Below are 10,293 nucleotides of genomic sequence, written 5' to 3'. Positions count from 1 at the left end.
TTAAAATACTTCATGTGTACATAGATGAACACTTAGTTCTCTGCCCAAAGGAAGAATCAGTCTGGAGGTGGTCAAATTTTCGCAAAGGTTCAGTGCCCATAAGGATTTGGTCTCATTCAAAGAATTCAGATGGAAGATCTAGTAAGAATGAAACATGCATCAACTAGATACAATCTACATTTTCATCCTTCAGCAGACACAGATCCAAACCATCATGTGTGTATGTGTTTCTAATTACCATTGTAAGATGAATCCAACTTTTCCCACATTTTCTATTCTACCAAACAACCAATTTACAATGTCAAGGTTGGAATATCTCACATTAATTGAGGAACAAAGTTCGTAATACTATATATGTAGGGACTTCTCTTAACCAGGTTAATACATTTTGAAATGGGTGTTTCATAGAAGATGATATGACAAAGAGAACAGTTGTAACATTCCCAATATTGTTCCTGCAGATGGTTCAAATAGTAACAGACAATCCAGATTGCAACCGTGAGAGGTACATAGGCTACTATGGTGACATTTACAGATTTTGCATGGTATTTGGTGGAGCTTTACCCTATTGTTGATGAAACTGTAATGTCCAACAAAGTTAATGCTATTTTTCGGCACAGTGTTTTCTTCAAATTTTATAGGGTTTTTGTAGATAAATGTTACAAGACTATGTTCATCAACTAACTTTCCTCAGTCTACCTTACAATGCATCTTTCCTATATTTGATAGCTTTAGGGTTTTTGCATCAGGATCATATTGTTCCACCAAGCATCAACCTAATACCAGCGCCCTAATCAAAATCAACGATGCAAAGAAAAATGTTTAACACTGGGGAATAAGTTGCTATTAATACTGTATTGATTCCTTGTGTTTGTTTCTCAGCAGAGACAATCTTTTCTGCAGAGGAAATTTCTCATCCTTTCTCCCCATTTTGTCCAAGTAAAATACAATTTTTTTAAGAGTTATCATTACCTCTTCACTTTCATAGCCGAACTCCTTTTCTTGAATTATCAGAACCCGCTTGAGCAGGTCCAGTAGCTCGCTATCATCTTTCCCTACTCGGGTCTGAATGGACACCAAACAGTCTAGAGCTTCCCCTGCAACACAAACCAAGAAAAAGCAAAAATGGGTGTGGATTAGCCCACATGGGTCGGTCTGAGTTGATGAAGCAGCTATCAGGGCCAGTACCATATGAAAGAATCATGGTGAAAGGACAAAACAAGCTTACCAACGGGAAGAGATTCTTTTCCAAATGCTGCCTCACGGATCTGCAAGGCCTTCAGGGTAAGCTGTTCAGCCTCTTCATCCCGTTTCAAATGGTAGAGAGTAACTGCAAGATGCAACATCGGGAAGGTGATGGACTGGTCGTCAGGCCCCATGGTTTTCATCATGATCCTCAAACTTGTTCTCAGCAAGCGCTCAGCCTCCACAAAATTCTTTGAGCGTGAATAGGAGGTTGCGAGGTTTATAAGATGAGTAACGGAACTGGGATGGTCTTCTCCTTTATACTTCTCAGTGATCAACAAGCACTCCTCCAGTAGCTCCCGACCTTCTTTTCCTCTAAGAGAAACCATGATACAGTGAAAAATAAGATATGATGACCTTCTTGCTGATAGAAAAACTACCACAATCCAATACTGACAAAACAAATTCAAATGCACTAAGATTTCAAAATTCCAGAATCAAATCCAACTTTACCTTCCTACTACATGCAGTAGTTCTGCCAAATCTATCCTCATTTTCTCCATGATGTTGTCATCTAAAGCCATATATTTTGAAACCTTGACGATCTGAAGGGCATTTCTATATAATTGAATGGCTTCATCTGCATCTCCTGTAAACAAGCGATGACAACCCACAATTTAAACTTAAAAGATATGTCAATGTTTAAAAAGATGAAGTGAAAGGAGAGTGATTTATGAAACAGAATCAAAACTTATAGCCCAATAAGTTCCAAGAGTTTCACATGGTATGTTAGTATCAAGGCTAATCAAACTAGAAGTTCCAACAAAAAGTGGAAAATCCACTATGCAAAAATAGACTCTTTTGGTACCATTCACTGAGAATTTCATCCATTTATAACTAGGAAATGTGGCTAATTTGAACAATTTCAATCCTGCACAACTTCTGAATTTATAATTGAAGTGGAGGGAGAAGACGTATTAGTATATGAAAAGGGCATAACAGAATTACCTTTTGCACATTTCACATGGGCAAGAGAACACATAGCGATTCCAACTCTTCCATCGTTTTCTCCATATGACCTCTTATATATGTTCAAAATTCTGCAAATTAAAAAAAATATATGTGAAAAAGAAACACACTTCAAAGACTTCATCCCCCAATCAATAAGCAAAAAAGTAACCTAGTAAAAGGAATTTCTGCATCTGTGGCCTTTCTCTCCTTGATTAAAAGATTGCCCAGACCAAGTAAAGGCACCACCAGATCCTCACTTTCAGCACCTCTGCTTAATTCCAAAATAGCAATAGCCTGATGGTAGATTTCTACTGCTTTTGTTACTCTTCCAATGGAGCCAAGAGCTTTTGCCATCCCTAGCAATGGTGTGATAAGAAATGCACTATCTTTTCCTACAAGCATAAATCTTAAGTTAAATATTCAAATGAAATTAACTCCATCCAGGGAATCTATTCTCAAATAAAATCAGCAATTTAGACAAGAGTGCCTAGGCTGACAACATGGACTGGCAACAGCTAAGTCAAGTTATGGTTGATGTCAAACATTGGACCTCAAAGTTTGAAATTACCATATGTCATCTCTAGAATTTCAAGAGCCCTCCGGTACATGAGCATGGATTTCTCAAACTTCCCCAAAGTTGAGTACACACTTCCCATATGCAAGAGTACCGAATCTAGAAGTGCTTCATCATCCTTTAAACCATCAACGATTTTGTCCATCTGGCCATCATGAACATGAACAAAAGAGAAAAAAAAAAGAAACAAGAAAACATAGTTAGAAGGAAAATAAAAGAAATGTGAAATCCAAGTTACACGAGTTCCAATATTGACATAGGATGTAGCCCATTATCTTTCAGTAACATATGCAAGAATATGACCAAAGGTAGAAGCAACCACCATTTCACCTCCAGAGTAGGACAAAATATGACCAGTAAGGATAAAGCTCCTCGAAGGATACTATTCTATACTAACAAACATCCTAGAAATCCCAAATAACAGGTTATCCTCCACAAGCTCCATTCTTCAGGAGAGAAACCACTCTCTAAATGGGCCCTCTAAAATGGCTTTCACATGTTTCTATCTAAAAGCTCTAGATTAGTTTTTTGAAGAAAATATTGTGTGAGTTTGATTTTTGAAAGAGCCTTCCTGACCATAATCCTTCTTTCTATCTAGAGGCCCATTTCCATGAATTTTAACCCATTCTCTATGCAAGGAATTAATCTCCAATTGCTTTCCTCTTTTTTCTTTTTTTTTTTTATCTAATTCTAAAATGTTCATAGTTCACTATGCTGAAGATGGTGCAACTCTCTAAAACATATTATTCTTTTTCCAGCCTTGCTTGCATTGGCTAGGCCTTTGATCTTTTTCCTGAATTGGGTCTCACCCACTTATCTTAAACCCATCCTATCAAGCACCTCTTGTTAACCATAAAAATTTTATAACTGACATGAAGTATAGCAAAATTCCAATTGGGAACATTCAGATAACTACTGTGCCATGAATAATTACTATGAAAAACCAAAGGAATGAATGGCTATTTAACAGTAAACATAATTTGCTAAATCAGGGTGACAAATACAATGCTCATGCAAAAGAGGAGTTACCATATCCAACAGGGATCTAACCAACTTTAAGTCCCCAACAAGCATGTAACCCAAGACTATGATGTCAAGAATAGCAGCTTGTTCCATTCCCTTGGCACCCACATCTATCTGTTCTTTCACAGCTTCGTAATTTGCTTGAAGTAGGTCTATGGCATCCTTTTTGTTCCCCATCTTAATCATAGTTTTGACTGCATTAAACAACTCCTGCAACTGTCTTTCAAAATCATTCTCATCACCCGAGGGACTTGAAGAGCTATGAAGCAATGTTCTAGACCTGAAGGCAGAAAATACTCTGATAGTCAATTTCCAAAAACCAAAACGTGTATTTAAAACTCACTAATAGCTTTTATTTAGATACAGTGAGCACAACTGCTAATAGTCCTCAAAATATTATGTATGTAAATACTTCAGATGTTCAATGGAAGGTCAGAGGCATTACTAACACATAAATAATAAAAAATCACAGAACCTTTGAAATTTGTTTGGTGCAAAAACACCCAAAGAAACATGATTTCCTTGGTTAATCCCATCTGCTCCTGAAGAGCCAATTGTCGCAAAAGGTCTCAAAACACCATGATGAACAATAGTGCTAGCAGGAATCATGTATAGCTTGATGTTGCATTTCTGGCGTTTGAGACAAAGAGAGAAGCACATGACATCTTTTGTCAAATCTTCTGAATGCATGCGCATTTGGCTGATCCTGAAGAGGTCATAGTGAAAACAATATTAGACTACATAGATGAACCCATCTCAAGTAACTAATAAATAATGAATACAAATATAAAAAGATGGAAAAGAAAATCTAGTGATGACAGGAGAAAAATCAAACAATTGTTTAGTCCAGTATGATTGACTGAAGACTACTTAAAGCAAGAGATAGAAACAAATGGATTAGTAATCTACCAAAGGAAGAGGGATGTGATTTTTCTTTGGAATGGAAGTCAAAACCTGGAATAAGACTCGACCACACCAAGACTTCTTCACAGACCATGTTTGTTCTTTGTAAACTTGACTACACGAAAGGCTTTATCATACAACTATTCATAAACTCATTACTGCATTTCATGTTCTGCCCTACATCCAAGAAAAATCATATATATTAGGTTCTCCAACCCACCATTTCTCCATTAGAAAAGCAAAATTAACATGACCTATTAATTTCAAAATGCTGTTCCCATTTAGTAAGGGGGGTTTAGTCCATTTCTATAGTAAATTCCGTTGATGATAATTTTGTTCTCCTCTAAAGGCTTAACGGGCAATTCCAACACTGTTAAATTCAATGTTTTGTAGAAGATTGCAATAACTTATTTAATCTCACGCCCAAACAAGATTATCACAAACCCAATCCAAAAGAATCTGAACTAAACTGATTTATCGTCCACCGCTTTTAAAATTCCAAGCTTTGTTTTGTTCCTTTTTTTTTTCTTTTTTTTTTCACAGCAGCCAAACAAAGCATTGACAAAAAGGAGAAAACCAGAAGAATCACAAACTCAAACAGAGAACCACTCAAAGAGGAAAAAAAAAAAAACCCACAGAAAATTCAAACATGGACCCCTAAAACAGTTTAAGAGGGTCGAGAAATGGTTTTTGTAACTCCAATTTTCTTTCTATCCTTCGTTATCTCAGCAATCAAACACCACATTCATAACAAAAAAATACAAAAAGAATAAAAAAAATCCCAGCTAAAAAACGATGTGAAAACCCAAATGGAAAATTTCTTGAGGGAGTACCTCTGAGAGGGGAGAAGAAGGGAAGCAGCCATGGTGCGAGGTGAACAGCAGAGAACCTTAATCTGCACCGAATGCTAACTTAAGCCCTTGGTTAAGAGTGCCTGAGCCACAGCTGACGTGTCAACCAGGCTGAGCCACGTAGGATGACTCAGCATAACTGTTCTGGGTGGGCTGGAGCCCATCGAACCTTTATGTCCTTTTTTTTATTGGGTTTATGTAAAGCCCATTGGGCCCAAATTTTATGTCTAAATCGACACATAGATAAATTGCTGACATGGAGTTGAGAATCAATTATAATATTATTTTAAATACGAACAGACTCCCATTTTGGGGTGATTTCCAACCATGTAAATATTATATGCCTAAAGTCTAATAGGTATTTACGGAAACATATTTATAGAATTAAAAAATTTATATATATATATATATATATATATATATATATATAATTAGGAATTTTTTTCTCTATTTGACAATATTATAAGTTGAATTTATAATTTAATAATTTTATTATTATTTCTTTAATACATTTTGGCTACATACCCTAATATGTTTGGAGTGATATGGGTTTGTCTCTCTATAGTAAACTACTTAAATATATTTACATCCCATTGAACTACACTCAAAAGGGTTTTTGCAATAATTTTTATATGGGTTGAATTTATAATTTAATAAGAATTTTTTCATTGATTGTTACCCTAAAATATTTTGCCTAAAAACCCCTATTCAGCCAATTATCCATTCCTAATACTTTGGCTAAGGAAAATGATTCATTTTTTTTTTTTTCATTTGTTTTATAAGCTTTTTTTTTTTTTCAAAAACAAGATCTATTTAAAAATCCAAACATGAAAAATAGTGTTTCATTCTTAATACCCATATAATCATATACAACACAATTTTCTAAAACATTCTCCGTCTTTTCCATTCTTGCTCAAAACATTTGACCAAAAATTAACCCAAAATACCTCAAATTTATTCAAAAAATATGTTTCGAGAATAAATTTCCAAAAAAGTACTTCCATTAAGGATTTACCAATCTATTTTCTAAATTAGAAAATTCTATTATAAAAAACAGAAAACTGCTTTCAAGAATGGTTACCAAACAGGCCTATCCGACCAAAACACACCTTTGTAGAAAGTGGAGGACAAATATCAAGAGTCCCATCAAATTTTCTAGTAAGCTTCATAGCAATCAGCCTTCCAATATAGCATTCATGCTAAGGCAATAAAAATCATGGAGATAGCTGCAGCCAAAAAAACCAGGAAAAGAACTCAGATTTAATCATTCATTCATTTATTCAAAAGCAATTTTTCCCATCTACAGGAACAAATCCCGACCCTTACAGATAACAGGCATCCATATTTTTTTCCAGAGGATACAAAAACAAATTCCACAAGAACTTTCAATACTCAAAGATAAAAGAGAATCAGAGAAACAGCCTATCTAGCTAAGTCATTGTTCTTCATTTGCAGCGGATTTTAACTTTGAGAGTCCAGCGGACCTTTCCCTCCGGCAAAGGGATGGACTTTGGTAGTCGGAGCGGCACCTCAAACTCTCCCACATGCGTCAAAGGAGAAGGTAGATGCAGGCTTTCGGGTTCTACCTGCACGGAAAGCTGCCTTGCCACCTGACATGGTGTAGCAACAGTATGAATACAAAATAAACTTCAAAAATAGGCTAAGCAATACAGTCTAGTGAAGAAGCGCTAAGCAAGAGGGTGAAGAAACAAGTCCATTGGCACAAGGCGGATAGTATTTACACAGGAGGGAGCAAGTTATTCCAAATGGTGGTATGAAGATGGCTTTTTAAAGCCACAAGGCCCATTGGGCCCAAAGTGGACAATAACTATACTGGGAAGCAGTTTGCTGTTTGCATATATACATATAAGTGTGTGTGTGTATTGTTTTCCATGCTTAAGTCCTTTTTAGAAGTCTAAACAAGTAGTACCTAATTTTCTCCTTAAAAATTACCAAGAATTGAAAAGAGCACGGAATTCGAACAATAGGATGTATTAAGAGCACATCTCTTTGTTGTTTTCAAGGGAACAAGTTGTTAACAATGAGATTAAAAAAACATACCTCTGCCACAAGATCATCCTTTGTGATGGGTGAACGCAACTCTAAGGGTTCACCCTTCCTCACAGGCTGGCCCTTTTCAAACTTAATGAACCTCCTGAAAGCCTAAAAACGCATTATCTATGTCAGATATGAGACCCACAAGTAAGATGAAATATGTTTGATTCTTGTACCAAAGACAACAAATTTCTATGAGTTAAACTATAAGCACCACCCTCTAGGAACAGCATGCATTATTCAAAATCTTGATTTCATTTCATTTCATTTTATACTCTTATATAATTACAAGATTTCAAGGGGAAAAAAATGGAAGGACGGAAATATTAATAAACTAGAATCAACATTATTAAAACATTAAGAGCTTCAAGAGTGGGGCACCAACCACTCTAGTAGTTTCTAGACGTTTAGCTGCAGTATGATATTCTTTCATCTTGTCTTCCTCAGTCTCTACAACTTCTTTAACCTCTTCCACTTCCTCAGGTTGGTAAAGCTGATTAAAACAAGTAGAAGAATGGAATCGATAAGTTAGTATCAAACAGAGGAACAGAACATATTTTTTAATGAACGTAAATCAAGATAAGATGGCAAAAGTTAAATTGGCAAACTTGGAAAAGCAACCCAGGTTTACAAGTTCAGAAGATAACACCTCAGCTAGCATTCCATTAAAACCAAGCAATATGAATGATATGAAGTGATGCTGCTGATGCACAACACAAATGCATAGGTAAAATGCACTAGACATGAATTCACTAAGGTTCCAAGAACTGTATCTTAATTCAAAAGCAGCAGAATCTGGATAATAAACTGCATATACGAGCAAATAAATTAAGGTTCCAAGTAGGGTCGGGTATTGCTAGTAACCACTTTTGCCTTCTCTAAAAAAATTAGCAGTTATCACCAAAATAATGAGTAAACCCCATGTTTGTTTTAGCCCTTTTTCCATGTCAATAACTATATTTGAGTTGGATAAGTACAGCAGTAGTGAAACACAAGTAAAGGGAGTTCCCCAGTACAGCTGAATGCACTCATAAAGAAATGGATACCCCACACACACCAGAAAAAAAAAAAAAAGGTAATGAACTACAAAAATTGAGTTGTTGATGAGACATATTCAGAGACAATAACCTTGCGCTGCTCGCTGATGAGATAAGCAAACTTCTCAATATTTGGGACTGCAAGCAACTTGGGCATCAAATGGTTGCGAAAATACCCAGGAGCAACCTTCACTGTCTCACCTGCTTTGCCCAGCTTATCTATGTTCTGAATATACAAAACCAATCAACAATAAATTAAAAGCCAACATACTGAACCAAACAAGAAAATCAACAATTTTCCAATCTACATTCTTACCGTTGTAAGAATAACCTCCAACTTCCTGTATCGAACTCCTTGACAAACATATAGGAGCGGATTCACTACCCGATCTGAGCATTGAGAACCCACATCTTTAACAATGTGGCGGAGGATATTTCTTCCATATTGCATATAAGCCATCTGGTATCTCTTTCACAATTTCCCTTCTCATAGAAAGATTTCATTTATAAATCAGATTAAAATGTATTTAACAATCCGAAAAAAGAGAGATTGAAAACAAGTAATCAGCATATGGGTAATACAAAATTGTTGGAAAAACTACAGTAAGAGAGCTTAAACACTTTAAATTTTATTACTGGTACAGCATCATTTGCAATGGTCGGAAAGCATTAGTAATCGTCATAGATAACCAAATTATCGAAGTTTCGATCAAGTTTCATAGAGACCTTTTATCAAGCATGTGTAGCTCAAACTCATGTCATGGACAAGATATCTAAGAAATGTGTATAATGAAAGAATTCATATGCAAACATCAGAGAACGAACTCGGATCAAACGAAATAATCGTCCCTGTTTGGTAGCTGAGAAAGCGGGGGAAAGAATGAAAACCTGAACCTCACACTCATTGTTGTTTTTATTTCCTGAAAATGAAAACATCGTCTCAAAAAGTCCAAATGCTAGTAGTAGGTGAAGTTAATTATGACTTTTGTTTTCAAGGCAACCAAACAGAAAGTTGCAATGAGTTTTTCATTTCTATTCACAATTTGAATTTCTTTTCATTTCCTCTATTGTTCGAAAAACCAAACGAAGTGTTAAAAGGAAGATGCAGACGTACCGGAAATAGTGACCTTTCAGGCGGCGACGGCGGTGGTCGAGAGAGAGGGGGGTTAGGGTTTTTTTGGAGTGTGTTTCTTCTTCGACTCTGCCTCTTGCAGGCGAAGCAAACAGAGAATAACGTGTGTTTGGGTGTTAGGTGGAAAATTGTCTCAGAAACGCATCCAAAGAATTCGTATTGCCAAACACGGTGTTGATTAACTTAAAAATGTAAAAAAATAAAATAAAATATTTGTATCACATTTTATTGAAAAAATAAAATAATTAAAAATCTTACATGAATTTTTTTTTATTGTACAAAAGTTTTCAATGGGTGGAAAATAATTGTACAAGTATGAAAAATAATTAAAATATTTAAAATATATATATATATATATATATATATATATGTTAAGAATAAAACACTAAATATAAGAGTTCATTTTAAAAAAATATATGAAAATATAAAATAACATGTTAAGAATATTTCAAACTTCCACACAAACTTGAATTATGTTAGAGAATAATTTTTGAAAATACTTCCCGAACAAAATACATAGAA

The 10,293-nt window shown here is 35.3% G+C and overlaps 2 protein-coding genes across 5 annotated transcripts; both read right to left on the bottom strand.

The window, feature by feature from the left end:
* Nucleotides 1–821: 821 nt before the first annotated feature.
* On the bottom strand, nucleotides 822–5,652 carry LOC100248697 (uncharacterized). 3 transcript variants are annotated; one of them, XM_019226275.2, is made up of 10 exons: nucleotides 5,530–5,574; nucleotides 4,748–4,873; nucleotides 4,269–4,499; nucleotides 3,800–4,073; nucleotides 2,765–2,915; nucleotides 2,366–2,588; nucleotides 2,194–2,285; nucleotides 1,699–1,834; nucleotides 1,229–1,560; nucleotides 822–1,097 (listed from the first exon to the last, which is right to left on the bottom strand). In XM_019226275.2, exons 3-10 carry the CDS (start codon nucleotides 4,487–4,489, stop codon nucleotides 847–849), a joined length of 1,680 nt encoding a protein of 559 aa, XP_019081820.1. In that variant the 5' UTR covers nucleotides 4,490–4,499; nucleotides 4,748–4,873; nucleotides 5,530–5,574; the 3' UTR covers nucleotides 822–846. The 3 variants fall into 3 exon arrangements, with proteins under 3 accessions (XP_019081820.1, XP_010662876.1, XP_002272297.1); XM_010664574.3 differs by having other exon boundaries at nucleotides 4,703–4,873; nucleotides 5,530–5,573; XM_002272261.4 differs by lacking the exon at nucleotides 4,748–4,873 and having other exon boundaries at nucleotides 5,530–5,652.
* Nucleotides 5,653–6,801: 1,149 nt separating this feature from the next.
* Nucleotides 6,802–9,939, bottom strand: LOC100260703 (uncharacterized). Of its 2 annotated transcripts, XM_010664577.3 has the most exons (7): nucleotides 9,754–9,917; nucleotides 9,465–9,559; nucleotides 8,956–9,122; nucleotides 8,731–8,865; nucleotides 7,988–8,095; nucleotides 7,609–7,710; nucleotides 6,802–7,157 (listed from the first exon to the last, which is right to left on the bottom strand). In XM_010664577.3, exons 3-7 carry the CDS (start codon nucleotides 9,097–9,099, stop codon nucleotides 6,993–6,995), a joined length of 654 nt encoding a protein of 217 aa, XP_010662879.1. In that variant the 5' UTR covers nucleotides 9,100–9,122; nucleotides 9,465–9,559; nucleotides 9,754–9,917; the 3' UTR covers nucleotides 6,802–6,992. The 2 variants fall into 2 exon arrangements, with proteins under 2 accessions (XP_010662879.1, XP_002276719.1); XM_002276683.5 differs by lacking the exon at nucleotides 9,465–9,559 and having other exon boundaries at nucleotides 9,754–9,939.
* Nucleotides 9,940–10,293: the final 354 nt, after the last annotated feature.

This window comes from Vitis vinifera, chromosome 16 (assembly GCF_030704535.1).
Source record: "Vitis vinifera cultivar Pinot Noir 40024 chromosome 16, ASM3070453v1".
Taxonomy (NCBI): domain Eukaryota; kingdom Viridiplantae; phylum Streptophyta; class Magnoliopsida; order Vitales; family Vitaceae; genus Vitis; species Vitis vinifera.
This window is presented reverse-complemented; position numbering and strand designations above follow the sequence as displayed.

Coding starts and splice junctions, on each gene's coding strand:
- LOC100248697 (XM_002272261.4), bottom strand. CDS start 5,561: ATGGCTGCTTCCCTTCTTCTCCCCTCTCAGAG. Junction 4,074..4,268: donor GCACCAAACAAATTTCAAAG/GTTCTGTGATTT, acceptor TTCTGCCTTCAG/GTCTAGAACATTGCTTCATA. Junction 1,835..2,193: donor CCATGTGAAATGTGCAAAAG/GTAATTCTGTTA, acceptor GCTTGTTTACAG/GAGATGCAGATGAAGCCATT.
- LOC100260703 (XM_002276683.5), bottom strand. CDS start 9,099: ATGGCTTATATGCAATATGGAAGAAATATCCTCCGCCACATTGTTAAA. Junction 7,711..7,987: donor GTCTAGAAACTACTAGAGTG/GTTGGTGCCCCA, acceptor ATGCGTTTTTAG/GCTTTCAGGAGGTTCATTAA. Junction 7,158..7,608: donor AGGATGATCTTGTGGCAGAG/GTATGTTTTTTT, acceptor ACACCATGTCAG/GTGGCAAGGCAGCTTTCCGT.